General features: G+C 47.0%; 1 protein-coding gene across 1 annotated transcript in view; it reads right to left on the bottom strand.

Annotated features, from left to right (window-relative positions):
• ARHGAP31 (Rho GTPase activating protein 31) overlaps positions 1-13,705 on the bottom strand; it is a 110,821-nt gene extending 97,116 nt beyond the window's left edge. Inside the window, exon 1 of the mRNA XM_080919381.1 lies at positions 13,328-13,705. Within this exon, the coding sequence (XP_080775507.1) occupies positions 13,328-13,427 (100 nt within the window). The 5' untranslated portion in view covers positions 13,428-13,705. The remainder of the gene's footprint in view (positions 1-13,327) is intronic.
• Positions 13,706-15,762: the final 2,057 nt, after the last annotated feature.

Genomic DNA, 15,762 nt, shown 5'->3' with positions numbered 1-15,762 from the left:
TATCCAGTTCTGCCGACTCAGACCATAACAAGGTTTTGTTGTTGTTTCTAGGAATTCATAATAGAAGGGTGGTTTAACAGCTTAAAAGTTAGATTAACACTACACAAGCACCAGGATCTCAGAGCTTGTTGGGGAACAGTTCACTCGGTGCCATGTCTTTCTGGAACCTGATACCTTTCGGAGACCCCTACACTCTAGCTTCTGGAATCTTTGTAGCCATGGTTAAGTTGAAGACTTGGAGGTGTAGATAGTGTCCTAGAGAGAGGCCCAGTCCCAAAGGTCTTTAGCATTGGGGACCCCTTTTCCAGCCGTAGGAAGAGGAGCTGTGACTTCAGGAATGGTCAGCAAGTTGTGTCATTGACTTTAAAGAAAAAGGGCTCAGAAGCCAAGGAGTGTGAGTAGCTTCTTGAAGGAGCAAGGGAAAGGAAATGGATTCTTTCTCAGCTCTTCTAGAAAGGAACACACTTCTCACAGTAGTGTGGTGAGGTTTGTGTTGGACTTCTAGACCAGGAAGGTCGGGCTGTTGATGGCTGCTATGTTGCTAAGTCTGTTGTAAGCAGTTTGTGCAGCAGCAGGAAATGAGCAGAAGGAGCTACAGGCAGGAGGCCACGTCACCACTTGGAGCTGCCTTTTACTCGCTCACAACAATAAGCACCCTTGACAGTTTCCCTTGCCACCCAGAGCACTTAGAACCCGTCACTGTCAAGCACAGAGAACACACACATAGGACTTGCTAGGAAACTATGCCATCTGCCAAAGAGAACAGGACAGACCCCCCCCCCCCCCAGCCTGTGCTGAATGGCTAAATGGGTCTGTTCCTGTAGCCCAGCAGAATGCAGTTACTTCACATTTAGACCCGGAGTTCAGCCCACCTTGATGCAGGTAGACAGGCACATGTCTACCTGTCCATCCTCTGGTCCCATCAAAGATGGACACAGGCTTTGTGTTCAGACTTTCCCTTCTGCTAAAGCCCAGATGGAATGAAAGCATATATCTGTCACTGTAATTACAAATTTTCACAACAGCACATACCCCAACCCTTATTTGGGGGTTTGTCTTAAGACTTGTTTCTTTGGGAGATTACTAAAGAAATACAAAGCTCAGAAAATTTGTCATGGTCCCAGCCCAGATGAGTTTACCAACAGATAAGGTTCTAAAAGCGGTTTGTTGTTGTTGTTGTTGTTTGTTTGTTTTTAAATGCAGCCAGCCATTGAAAGTAAATAGTGTGTGTATCTAAGAGAATAAAAGAATAAAGGCCACGAGGGCCACGTGAGACCGTGAGGTGTTTGCTCTCAATTTCCACGGCTCTGGAACCAGGTTCTGAGTGACGTGGTTGAGCCTGGTGTGACTTCCTGATACCCATGCCGAAGACAGCCACTCTCACCTCTGTGACTCCGCTAAGGCAGCCTTGGTTCCTTTACTCTTGAAAATGACTCAAAGGAGAGCCTGACGTCATAGGGAAACAAACTGCCAGGCTCCCTCCAAAATAAAGTTGGAAACAAAATTCAACAACTCCAGACACTCTGTTCCCATAAAAGTTTTTAAGGTTTTTATTCCCCCCCACTTCTGACTTAAAAAGCAAAAATTCATACCCCCTGTTGACATTGGGGGCAATAGTAAAAGAAATCTGAGGACTATAAAATCACGTGGTTTCACTTTATGGCTTTTCCCAGCAGCCCCCTCACCTGGCGCTCATGAAAACAAGCCCTGGAAAGCAGGTCTCCGAGGAAGACCTTGGCAGGAGGTACCAGCATGGCTTCTATTGGTTCCTGCCAGCAACTTGTGGGACCCATGGGCAGGATCACATGTTCCCCATGGGGCCACTTCCTGCAGGACCTGGGCAAACAGCCATTTAAACCTTTATTCCATGTTCATTTTGTTTTTAAGGGACCCAAACATAGAATTTATAAAGTACTTCTAAAAGTGTAGTTTGACTAATCTTTAGTTAACATTAATTATGATTTTTTAAATTTATTTTTTGAGTCAGGGTCTCTCTAAGTAGTCCTGGCTGTCCTGGAACTCGGTATGTAGACCAGGAACTCACAGAGATCCTCCTGCCTTTGCCTTCCAAATGCTATCAAAGGTATGCACCACTATGCCAGGCCTTTAAATTAAATCTTAAAAGTAATTATATATATATATATATATGTATGAATTGTGGCTTAAAATATTTTTTCAGGTTCATATTTCAAAACTCACACCTTCCCTAGAGACTATCCCTTTCATTAGGAGCCAGATTGTCTCTAAGGGCACGAAGGGAAGGGAGGTGGAATCTGTCCCATTTAAAGGTCCAGCCTCAGATAGGGGAATACAGGATGTTCAAAGATGATGTCATAGGTGAATTTTCCTGACCCTGTGCCCAAGTCACTGAAGATTTCCAAGCTGCCTCACTGGGGCCCCAGGAAGGGCTCCATTGTTGGCTCTGAGCATACCTCACAGCCTTGCATTTAACATTGCTTTCTCCAAAAAGCAAAATGACCCCTCTCCATGAACGCTAAGCTCTCCATTCTAGCCATTAGCCAAACAACAAAGGATTTTCCAAATATGGACCCAAAGAAACATGTGCACTTTGAAGGCCACAGTGAAACTTAAATAGCTAAAACGTATTAAGAAAAGCCAACTCTTGGTGCCAAGCGCCCGAGTCCCTAAGCAAGCAGCAAGACAAAAGCCAGAAAAGGGGAACAAAAATATGCATTGAAGGGGAGGGGCCAACAGGGAGTTGTGGATTTCTATGGAAGAGCTGACATCAGTGTTTCCCTGCAAAACTCAGCATGCAGGAAACAGATGGCTAAGAAGTGGTGGAAGGGGCTACTCAGGGCTGGGGGTGGGGCTTGCTGTGTGCTCTCCAGTGTTGCCGTTAGGAACCTACATGGTTTGCTTTGAAAACACGGTAATGGGAACTCCGCTGTCAGAATTTTATAAGTTATTTCATATCCTACTTGAAGCTAGTTTGGCAGCACATGGCAAAATGGCATAGCCCACTGCTGGCATAGCCACAGCTGTTTGGGACCAGAGCAAACAAAGCCACTGAGAGAAAGGATGTCTACCAGGTACGGCAAAAGTACAAGTCTCCCACCTCCTGGCTATGTGACACCACGTTTGACTTGGTCCTCACTTGTCAAATAGACACAGTAGAATCGTCTGCAATAGGTCGAGGTGGAAGCTGAATATTTTTATGTCATATAGCTGTAGACTTCAGACATGTGTGCTGGTGCACACTTTTAATCCCAGCATTTGGGAGGCAGAGGCCAGCATGACATATATTCAGACCATCCAGGGCTAGAAATACCATGTCTCAAAAACAAAAGCTCTTTTCAAATTATTTTTTTAAAATAGGAGAAGGGCTCCCTGACAACCTGCATTTGATCAGCAGATTCCACGGTGGAAGGAGAGAACCAATTCCCAAAAGTTACTTTCTGACCTCTTTGTGTGTGCACACGCAATCATAATTTTAAAGAAGTTAAAAAAGAAACAAACGGAATCAGGGTAGACAGTATCTTCTCTTTTTCTGAGCATGTGTGTGGATGTCTGTATTTGTCAGGTGTGTCAGTACATGTGTGAATGTGTGTGTGTGCATGTGTGTGTGCATGTGCATGTGTCTGTGTGTGCATGTGTGTATGTGTGTGTGCATGTGTGTATGTGTGTATATATGTGTGTGTCTGTGTGTGTGCATGTGTGTATGTGTGTATGTATGTGTGTGCATGTGTGTATGTGTGTACATGTGTGTATGTGTGTATGTATGTGTGTGTCTGTGTGTGTGCATGTGTATATGTATGTGTGTACATGTGTGTATGTGTGTGTGCATGTGTGTATGTGTGTATGTATGTGTGTGTCTGTGTGTGTGCATGTGTGTATGTGTGTGTGCATGTGTGTATGTGTGTATGTATGTGTGTGTATGTGTGTGTGCATGTGTGTATGTGTGTGCATGTACATGTATGTGTGCATGTGTGCATGTGTGTGTGTCTGTGCATGTGTGTGTACCATGTGGAAGTCAGAAGATACAAACTCAGGAGTTATTCTTGAGTTGTCCATCTTGTTTTTGAGACAGGGACTGTCACTTGCCTGGAGCTAACCAAGTAGGCCGGTGAGCCAACAAGCCATAGGGATCCACCCAGAATTTTTTTTAAAACAAAACAAATCTCCAGAATCATGTGTTCTGAGGATTAAACCAGGTCCTCGTGGTTGTGTGGAAGGTGCTTCATGGACAGATACAGCTCCTCAGGCTGTTTTATTTAATTTTGCTATTCGTCTCCTTCTTTGTCCCTTTAGTTCTTCCCCTTAGGTCTTAGTTCGGTCCCTTTTGTTTGTTTGTCTGTTTTTTTCTTTCTCTTCCTTCTTTTTCTGTTGACAGGATCTTGTTTTGGAGCCGTAACTGGCTTCCTAGCTGCCTTTAAACTCACTGTATAGTCCAATTTGGCCCTAAAACTAAATCTTCTCCCCCTCAGCATCCTGAGCACTAAAACTATAGGTGGGTGCCACCAGCACCTGCACAGTTAACATATGTATACAAGCACACACACACACACACACACACACACAAACACAAACACATACACACACATTTTTAAAACCTTATCTTTCCTTAAGATGTCTTCTTTTTCTGTATCTGGACAGGAAACAGGTTTGGGCACAGCCAGCCGAACCGGCGGTCCTTCCCCTTCCAGCTGTGTGCTCACCTAAGGCTGTGTTCTAGCTCCTGCCCCAAAGCCAGGCTCCTGTCTTCCCTGTTCCTCAGCTGCTTTGCCAGAGCTCAACCCTCCAGCCCCCAGGCTTCAGAGCCTGTCACCAATCCCTAGTATCAGGCAAAGCCGCATAGTTTCCTGCCTCTAGACTCCAGCCCCTCTCCACATTCCTCACAGTCAGATGATCCCCCCATACAAATAACCCTCTGTCTGACGGCTGTCAGTCAGCTGCCCCACATGTCAGTAAGCATGTCTGCTTCACCCTCTATACCCCTCACTGTACTCCTCTCAGTACACTAGAAAGCTTTGGTCTTGCCTGTTGATCACATGTATGTGGAGACAAACTTGAGAATACCTTTGTAAACCCAGTAGAGCATCGGCTCTCTTCCTTCCTAACGCTACAACCCCTTAATACAAGTTTCTTATGCTGTGGTGACCTCCAGTCATAAAATTAATTTTATTGCTACTCCATAAATGTAATTTTGCTACTGCATGAATCATAATGTAAATGTCTGTGTTTTCTGGTCTTAGGTGATTCCCCGTGAGAGGGTCATTCAAAAAAAAAAAAAAGAAAAAAATCCCCAAAGGGGTTGAGACCCATAGGTTGAGAACCATTTTGTAGGGTCTAGCACCTTGCCATTCCATTAAATCTTTGATGCTATGATTCAAAGTCTCACCAAGGTAATTTCTGATTAAAAACCTAAAGATGGGACTGGGGGTGTAGGTTGATTCTATGGTGTTGCTTATCATGTGCAAGATCATGGGTTCTCTACTTAGCACCGCTGCCTACGCACACACTTAAAAAAAAAAGAGCAAAATGAAACATAAAATGATAAAACTCCAGGGAAAGAGATCTCTATGTGAGTTTTGCAGTGGCCTTTCCCAAGTGTTGTTGACTTATTTATCTACCAGTCATTTCCAGCTGTGTTCTAGCATCTGTAACAGCCTGTGCTGCTTTTCGGGGGTATGAGTAACATTCAACCATCTCCCCTCTAAAGGCATTCGGGGCCAGGATCACACATGGGTGTGGTGCCAGAGCCTAATGTACCAGCCAAGCTCCAACTAGAACAAAAAATACCCAAGACTTGATCTCAGAAACTCAGTTGGTTCACACTAAGGAGTGAGGTGGTTAAAAGGCAGTTTTTGCAACTTTTAATGAAAACCCTGGGTTGTTTTCTATCTGGGATGAGCTACAAACGGGATCATGAAAAAGAAATCTTGGCTTCCTGATAATACAGCATATGAACCGAAGTCTCATCTTGAGATACCTAAAAGGACTCTGACACCCACTTCCTAGATAAAAAGATAAATCCTAGATGAATACCAAGCAACGATCATGTGCCCACCATAGGTTCACACAGGCAGACATGAGTTACCTCAGCTGAGCTTGTCAGGTGCTTACACATAGCCAGGAGCAGCACAGGACGGTGGGAAGAAGGGACCGGGGGCCTCTGACTCTAAGGCCATGGGTATTTCCAGAGGGAAGAGGTTTGAGGTTGCAGTAGGCAAGGAGGAACCTAGGAGGATTTGAAAGCTTTTCGATTTGGATGTGTGTGTGTGTGTGTGTGTGTGTGTGTGTGTGTGTGTGTGTGTGTGTGTGTATTCTCCAATACATACATCGGCTTGCACCAGTTGTTATGACTATTTCTGGTTTGGCCTGGGAGAAAGAAAAGCAAAAGACAAAATATCTCTTTAGGCTTTGTGGAGGACGAAACTGGCTATGTGCAAAATTATGAATTATTTCCTTCTGGAAGATATGATTCCAGGCTACAACTGTGCTTGGGTGTCTGATAGATCCTGATTTAAATCTTGTCTGGATAATCTTGATAAGTAATTTAACCTCCCAGAACTCAGTTCTCTTCTGTAAAATGGGTGAGTATGAAAATGCCCGATTTTTAAAGAGGTTGAAAATATTCCTTTGTGTGCACAAAGTGACTGGCACAAAATACAGCCCTGTTAATGATAAAGACAAGCAATATGGTCTGGTTTGGAGCTCAGACTTCACTCTGATTTCCTTCTCTTCTTTCCAAGACACCTTCCCTCATCCCCACCCCCACCTCCTTTAATTACCTAGCAGCCTGATGTTCTTGTGTTTCTCTATAAAATCTTGCTTCTTAAAAACAATTGGAATGCTATCATTCATTCTTCTCCGAATTACTGCTAGCCCCCCCCCACCCCACTGGAAGACAGTTCTTTATCTTAACCTTTACCAAAGGTTGCATTCAGGGAACATTAGTTCAAAGGGGGGCCATCCGGGCTCCTAGGGTTCCGGCAGGCTGTGCCCCGCCTTACACAGTACTTAAGGCCGGCCTTTTGAGAGCGAGGTGCCAAGATCAGTTCAACTCAAGCATGGCCTTTGTGTTGGAGCCTTGGGAGAAATACTCGAGAGAACTGGTCGGCACATGCACTCTTAGGATTAATGTGGAGAGGGGGTGAAGCAGGAGATGGATGCTGAAATTGATTTAAATGTGTGGCAAACGATACGTGGGAAAAGAATTCCACATAACTGGCTTCAAGACTGGCCTATAGCAACCACGATAAGGAAGTGGGATCCTGAGACCCCTGGGCTAGAGTGGACAGGCAGCTCAGCGTGGGCCGCCTGTTCTGGAAGGAATGAGCAATAGGAAGCCCTGACCAGGTGGTTTTATCACTACTTTCTTCCAGAAACATTAAGCTACAATATCCAGTGGCAGAGTGGGTGGTTGTTAAAGGTTCCCATGCCCAACCCGAGTCTTGGAACTTTCTATCCCACCCACTTCTTCCACCCACCGCTCAGAGCCACACACAGCATCGAATCCGAGGAAGACTTTTTTTTTCTCCTAGGGAGGAGAACCCTGGGAACAAACTGTCCCAGCAAGAGCTTGAGAATTGTCTTGGTCAACCAAACTCTGGAATTCTCAGTGTTTCCTCCCCTAACAAGAAAGCTTCCAGGGCTGGCTCACCAATACTATACAATACTGGCTGGCCTCAAACCCACAATCAAAGAGATATATACACTTGCATACAACACAGTAGTCTGGTTGGTGCTGAAGAACTTTTTCTATTTGGGTATGATGCACTCTTCCTCTGTCTGTTTCCCTCCGCTCCTGTCTATGTGACCCAAAAGCTTCCCACTGTCTGTCAGATGGTTCTCTGACTACCTGGAAGTAGTCAGGGAAGGAGGGGGTGAGCTTTTTTGGTAGGGAAATGGCATGGGACTTGCTGAGGCTGGGAGGCATCTGGGAGGCTGCCAGAGGGGCTGACATGGGAGAAGCGAGGGAAAAGCTGTTCCTGTGGTCAAGGAGCTCTTGGCAGAGATCTAAGGGCCTGCAGAGGGGGCCATGTGGAAATGGCTGTCTCCATTCTCTGTGTGGGCTGTTTGTTATACCCAGAAACAAAGTAGTCCCGGCTGGCTTGAGGGCTGGCCAGGCAGTTTGCTCTGGGCTTAATGCCTCCCCCTCCTCTTCTGCCTTTTCCAGTTTCAACTGGTAGTCCAAGTTGGGGACGCCTCTCTATGCTCAAGCCCCTCAGGTTGCTGTTCTGTCTACGCAATCTCCCCAACAGAGACCAGGCTTCTCCCTCAGATTTCTGAGGCCTAGAAGTAATTGGCTGTCTCTGGTGTTTTAAAAAGTTTCTGTATAGCCCAGACTGGGCTCCAGCTTAAGATCCTTGTGCCTAAGCCTCCTGGGTGTTGGGATTATGCCTGGCTCTCAGATCTTCTGAAGCACGTTTGCTTCAGGTTGAACATTTGACCCATGCAAGGATGGTCTATCTTCTTAGCAAACCTGGGAAGTCTACATCAACCAGACTCTCCACCAATATAGCAAGCGATCCTGCTTCCAGTCCCTCTGGGTGACTGATGAACGCCCTCTCTTCAGGAGAACCTTAGATCAATCTTGGCGGTTGTGGTAGGGTGAGTTCAGGCGACTGTGACAGAAACAGGTTACCATGTGGGAGTCCCCATATTACCTCACGACCTTTTACATCTGCCCTATTACCCCTATATCACAAGGGGAGAAACTGAGGCCCAGAAGCAGAAAGGCCCCCAGCAAAGGCCCCTGACTTGGATTAGGGGAAACTTCCAGAACTTTCGATAGCCGAGACCCACTTGGTGAGGAATTAGCAAGGGAAGGTGATTGAATGATGTGCTGGAAAAGTCCAAGCTGCTGAGGATAGTGCCCCGTCTTCATTGCGTCTCAAACAGAAAAGCACTCGCCTTCTTTGCCTTGGCCTCGCTCTGTTTGTGTGCCCTATCTTGACTATTTAATGGGAACCCGAAGCGCTCACATTCTCTCCGACCGCTGCCTCTTTAGCCTTGGCTGCTGACTTCAAAGCCAACTGGCATACGAAGGGTGAAGTGTGGGTCACATCCCTGAGAGCCCATCTTTCTTTCCCACTGCATCCAAAACATAGCTGGGACAGAGTTTTGTTTATTGAATTAATAAATAAAGGAAATGAACAAACAAAGTGAGGGAACTACCAAAGCTTCAGAAATAAAATGAAACGAAGGAACAACCCCTGTTCCCACCGCTCTCTCGCATCCTTTGAAACACGAGGACTTGATTCTAAACAAGCCCAGTGTTTGCGCTGCTTGCTGATCGGTTCCGAACCTTCCATGGCCTCTCAAATTAAATATACATCATACGTATAAATAAATCTTTGTTTTACATCATTGATATACATCTTTCAGCCCAATAAGGATGAGGAAAAAAAAAAACTTCCAGCAATTAAAAGGCTCACACTTTTTATGGAACATTCAGAGTGGATTCTACTTACACAAAGAACATGGCCTACAGACTGTACACTGCAGGCAGGCAGAGGTTCTCCACCCTGTCCATGTACCAAAAACCATCTGGGAGAGATCTGGATTCAGTTGGTCTGAAATGGGGCCTTGCTTTGACTTTATTTTTTTCTTTAAGAGATGAAGAGAAGAAGATCTGTCCATATAGTCCGGGATAACCTCAACCTCCTGATCCTCCTGCCTCAACCTCCCAAGTGCTGGGACTATAGGTGTGTGCTACCATGTACAGTGGTAGCAACATTTTACAAAGCTTTCCAGCTGTTTGAAATCTCTCACCATCATCTGAATGTCATTAAGGCACTAGGGTTAGATCTGTATAAAATTTTCCTATGACTCAGAAAGGTAAGGAAGCTTCAGCTCTTAAAGTGGTCAGCCCAGAGGACAAGATAGCTTCTCTCCTAGCAACTCTTACTTGTCCCTCTCGCCCCTGGTCCCATCATCCCTACCCCCTCTAAAAGACCTACAATACACTGCTATCAGGGAGAGATAGAAAATGATCATGCCAGCATTCCCTGGGCCTCACTCACACACAAGTGCCACAGGTGACACTAACTAACCTAAGGTGTTTTTTAAGCTGCAAGAAAGGACCTTCACATTCAGTGATGGAAAACAAGAAAGAGAAAAGCAGACTCCTTGCATCAGCGGCAGGGAAGGGATCCCAGACAGGAAGTGAGAATGAGCTGGTCCCCAGGGGAGAACTTCAGATGGGGCAGCAGTCACTCTGCTAGTGGGGAAGTGAAAAGAGCCCTCAGAAGCCACCTGGTGGCCTCCTGTGGTGCTCTTTCTTACTAGGAGAGAGAAAAGTGACCAAAGAAAGGGAACTGAGGCCGGAGGGTTGGCTCCGGGTTAGAGGTTACCTTTGGGGAATCCCCCTTTGATCCACAGCATTGGGGGTTGATGGGAGAAGTGGGAAGTTGCCACACCAGGCTTTGGTGATACCGGGGAATCACAGCAGGGTCTGAACCCGAAGTCTAGGTGGCTCCTGTCGGGACTGTATGCATCTGATGTGTACATGTGTGTTACTATGAAAAGGCAGCTCAATTACCATCAGCTGCACAAAGATTAACATGATAGTTGGCCCTGCGTAATACTCAAGACTGGAAAAAAAAATCTGTCCCTTGTTCACCCTGCCTTGTCTGATTAGTTCAACCAGAGGTAGCAAGGCTCGGCTTGGTGACTTAGAGAAGTGGCTGACAGCCATTCAGCTTGTTTCTCCCAAGAGCTCTCACCAGGATGCAGCTTCCCCACCACATCCAGGGTGCCCAAGCTTAGCTGATGCTCACCAGCGTCAGTCCTTTGATCCCTGTGGCATCTCTCACTTCCTCCTTATTCTTGTGTTCCCAAACTGAAATCCATTTCCCTTCCATTTCTACCTAGGTCCAGTGCCCTCTGCCCTTTGACCCCAAAGTACATGATTCTCGAAAGGCTCTTCCTAGACTCCTGGTTCCTGGTTACAAGTCTGATTTACTGCCTCCAACAGCCTGAGATGCTCTCCCAAGGTCGTGGGCTAAAGGACAGTACCCTCCTCAGCCTCTTCTCACCCAGGACTGTCTTGGTCTTGACTTTTAACTAATATATGTCTCTACATTGTTTTAGAGAAAAACATTTATCAATTCTATCATCACCATCACCCTTAGCATCACTATCATAAACATACACACAGGAGAGTAATGAGTTTTCCCTGTGTGGGGGCAGAAGTTCCAATTAGTCTCATTTACATAAAGTGCTCATTATTCGTGGTTCATTCCCACATTGTACAATGGCAGCGCATTGATCAAGAGTGCCAGAGTTTTCATAAACCAAACTCTATTCAGGTACGTCCAGTTTTAAAGGATGCTGATGGTGGCAGGGCTGTTTGCTTTCACTCTGGGGCTGGGGGTTATCAAGGAAGAATGTTGATTTACACACAGGAGGAAGAAAGAGGTCTGGGTCCTCTCCATCCTTTGTGATGGAGGGGTCTTGTGTCTCTGTGATGAGCTCTCCTCTTAGCTTCCTCATCTCCTTGGCAGGATGGGAAGCAGGGAGTTTCAGGCCCCCGGACTTTTCTATCGAACATCCTTTCCCTCCATCCTTTCCTATGTGAAACACACCAAAGTCCAACATACAAAACAGGCTTCAAAGAGACAGTGCCTGGGAGATCCTCTGAAGTCCTTTCCCAGAGCTTCAGGGTTTTCAGGTTCTTTCTTAACCCAAGACTTTATAAGAATGGGTGGTGGCTAGCAAGCCCCTTCTGCTAATCTCAGCGTGTGCATGCAAGTGTGTGTGTCTGATTGTGCCTGTGTGTGTGTGTGTAGGTGCCTCAGAACAACCCCAACATCATAGAAGGCAACATCCCAGGAGCATGCCCAGTGTACTTACAGGTTAACATGAGGAGACCCGTGTAAAAACAAGTGGAAACAAACATTTTGTTCTTAACCATTGTGGTTAAGATGTGTATTTGGGGCTCTGTCATGTTTAAAAAAAAAAGAAAGAAAGAAAAAAAAAAAAAAAGAAAGAAAAAACCCTCAGTCCAAGTGATTTTATTTCAAAAAGACATCTCCGGAGTGTTGTTGAGATTTAAATGAATTGACTTCAGTTATGCCTCAATTTCAGAGTCGGTTTTGAAAACCAGTGGTTCCCTGAAGCTCGAAAATACTAAGCCATTTGTCCTAATGACACAGCAGACTCTGGACTCCCGAATACCACAGGAATATCACACCACTGCAAATTACTAGGGGTGCTGAGTCTTCAAAAAGAGGAAATGAAACAAAGGCCCTGCACTGTTTCTGGGATGTACACTTGATATGGACAAACCCAGTTGTTTTGAGGAGGGTTTTCCCAGGGGCAGAATCCTTCTGAGCAGTTTACATGGCCCTGAGCTTTCTTGGGTTGTGTTTATCTATGTATAATGATAGATAAAGTGTAGTGTGTGCGCGCGCGCGCGCTCTCTCTCTCTCTGAAGTTTCCAAAGACGCTTTTTTAAAAAAAATTTGTCACAGCTAAGTCTACAGCCTGCCAACTTTACAAAAGGAGCCACTTAATACCCCATCTCCCCACCTTTCCTACATCGAAACCTTCCGCTCTCCAATGGTGTTATCACAGCATAGGTTGTTTCCCTTCTTCCCCACCCAACACAGGTTTAGATTGTTTCTGCTGGTTCCTCGTTCCCCTTTTCCAGCTGACTTTGGAAACGGAGACACTCTTCTGTGTCCTAAACTATTTGAAGGCGGAGGCCCTCTGACCTTTTTACAACACACTGGTCACAGGACACACCGAACATCCTTCTGAAAGCCGCGAGAAGGTAAAGGGTCTGGTGGGGGGGGGGCGGGAAGGGTCGGGGGAGGTGCTGTATATTCAGCATCCACTCAGAAATACAGAAAATATTTGTGCAACCACTCCCCCCCCTCAAGCAAGGATTCCCCACCCCCACCACACTGCTTCCTACCACATTAATAAAAAAAGGATGTGAGCCAGTGAAACCTACAGGAGACACATTTGAGATGGTCACCGTGATACCTCCAGAGAAACCTACTGATGACGTTTTCCCACGTCAGCTACCCCCTCATCTTTCCTTTCCAACACCCGAAGTTTAAGAACAGAGCCTCCTTCCCCGGGTTCAAACTCAGGAATGGCCAGTTCACGCCACACCTACACCACTGCTCCTCAACTGCTCCGGTGACACGTCGGAAGGACAGACCCAGCTCCTGCACTGCGGGGTGGAGGCGGTGTGCTTAAGAACCAGAATCCTGAACTTTTATATATTTTTTTCCATTAAAGTACAGCGAGCGCACAAGCCTGGAACACATTAACTTGTGAACTGCATCCAACACACCCCAAGAGAAATCCATCGCTCTTAAACAAAAAAGGGGGGGAGGGGGTACATTACCATCCTGTCCCGAGCTTTCCAGATACTCCGTCAGGTCACATCCAAACGCACTGGTGGCTCCCTTTCGTTTCAGCTTCTGCTTGGCACCCTTGTTCTTCATGAGTTAGCCCCACAGAGGCTGCCCCTCCGTCTGCGCTCTCTGCTCCGCACCGCTGATGAGGGTTTCGGGGTCGGGTCACCGGGGCAGAGTGGCGCCACGGGTCGGCATGGGCGCGCAGATCGGGCCGTGCACCGCCCCGGGCGGGTGTCACCTCCCTGCTCGGGCTCCAGCGGTGTCTCCCCGCGCTTCTCTGCTCAGCCTTGCGAGGAGCCGGGGCCGGGGCGCGGCGGTTAGGGGACCGCCCCGGGGCTGAGTGTGCTCCGCCCTAGGCCCGCGCTCTGCCTTCAGACCGCTGGAGGACTGCGAACAGCGAGCATCCCGTCCCCTCGCCCGCCCTCGCGCCGTCCCTTTTTTCCTGTCTTACAAATCCCAGGATCGTCCAGCTCAGGAAGCGCTGGAAGGAAGTCAGCTCGGGAGGGGGGCGGAGGTTGGAAATTTTTGGCAGCTCTGAGCGTGTGTGTGTGTGTGTGTGTGTGTGTGTGTGTGTGTGTGTGTGTGTGTGTGTAGTCTTAAGGAAGTAAGTGGGTGGGTTGAGCTGCGCGGGCTGGGGGAGAGATCGCGCTCTCTCGAGGTGGCTTTGCGACTCCAGAGTATCGCCCAGGGCCGCCCCGGAGGAAATCGGCCTCGCGAGGAGCCGCGGCCGCCCGCCCGCTTCCTGCCGCCAGTCCGGCTCTCTGCACGGCGCAGGAGGCGGCGCCCGACTCCGCAGGGAGGGCTCGGATGGGTGCTCACGGAGTTATCCTCCTTGTCATCCAGTCCTGACACTTTCTATTTCAGTGCCTGCCTTTCTCCTCCGCCAACACTTAAGTGTAGTGACAGTAACAAAGACTGGGATTCCAGAAACCTGACCCGCAGAGCCTTTATGTTGGCCACTCCCATCTCTCTTTGCCCGGGTCTGCGGTCCCTGAAGCCCAGACGTCTCCTCTCCCACGCTGAGGTTAGGATACCCTCGGGCTAGAGAGAGAGGTGCAACTTTATAACCACTGCCCAGGAAGTTATATTTCCAGTTACAAATTCAAGTTCAGGCACACACATCCACACACACACACACACACACACACACACACACACACGCACGCACGCACGCACGACGACCTGGCTAAAGGCAAAAGACTTGAGCAAAGAAACCAGGATTTAAGGGGTTCTGACATTTTGCCAGCTTCCCAGGTTGTTTTAAAACTTGAGGCGTGTGCTTTCAGGCCGGAATGTTTTTCCTTCCCTTAGTTGGAATTCCTTGACGTGTGTGTACTCAGCACACACTGAACACTTAAAGTCTTGTGCCTCGACAACTCAAAGATTAGATTAAACTTCCTGAACATATTCAAATCCATATATAGGCTCGGAGGGTAGGGATAGTCATATGGCTGGCGAAAGTATTGTGTGTAGCAGTATTTTAGTTACTGATTCCCCTTGAAAGTTACTTATTTTTCGTCATGGCAGTTTATGAACTTTGAACTCTGACCTTCTCTCTATGTCCAGACATAACCTGATAGCTAGCCTAACAAATCTGGCCTACAGATGTGTTTTGTTTGGAACATTCTTAAAAATATATATATTAGCCAACACTAAAGAATTAAGAGATTTCTCCATAAGAAGTCTGGATTTCTGTTGTCTCCTGAGGGAAGGAAGCTCTGGTTATACCACAAGTGAGTTCTCATATAGCAAGGAATATGAATGCTAAGGCATGACAGCTGGCTTTGGAGATAATCCTTCGAGTTTGGAACCACCTCTGCCTGCCTTTCAGCCTTTGTACTCATCTGTCCTCTGGAGCCACTGGAGTCGGTGCCCGGTCCCCAAGTTCTCCTTATTTCCAGTTTCCTGTCTCTCTCAGTGACATCACCACAGGCCCAGCCATTTTTGATGAAACACTGTCAAGTAACCACTGACTCACTGATTTGTCTCCTCCTACTTCCAAGCTAGGTCAGCCTCAAAAGGATGTGACCTTCACAATGCCTCTCAACTGGGTTTCCTCATGGTCAGGCCTCCCTTGGTAGCAAACACCGACTCCTCAATGGTTAGGACATCTAAGCTCCTCTGACCTCTTCCTTCTTACATACTAGAAGCCTGACAGGTCCTCCCAAAGCATGGCTGCTGTTTATGGGCTTGCTTGCTCAAAATCAGTCAATAGTTCTCTGTGTGATGGCCACAGCGGCAGTTCCTAAGTGTTCTGTAAGATGCTTGGATTACCAATAGAGTGGCTTATTTTTCCTTTTATTTCTAGAGAATCAGCTCTTCGTGGAACTGATCGTATAATGGTCTCTGTGAACAGTTGCTCAGTGGTTTACTTCACCAAGGTCTCTCTCTGTCTTTCTTTCTTCCTTTAAGCAGGACCATG

This window comes from Micromys minutus (assembly GCF_963924665.1).
Source record: "Micromys minutus genome assembly, chromosome: 7".
In the NCBI taxonomy this organism is placed as follows: Eukaryota; Metazoa; Chordata; class Mammalia; order Rodentia; family Muridae; genus Micromys; species Micromys minutus.
The sequence above is the reverse complement of the archived record's forward strand: the minus strand, read 5'-3'. Positions and strand labels throughout refer to the sequence as shown.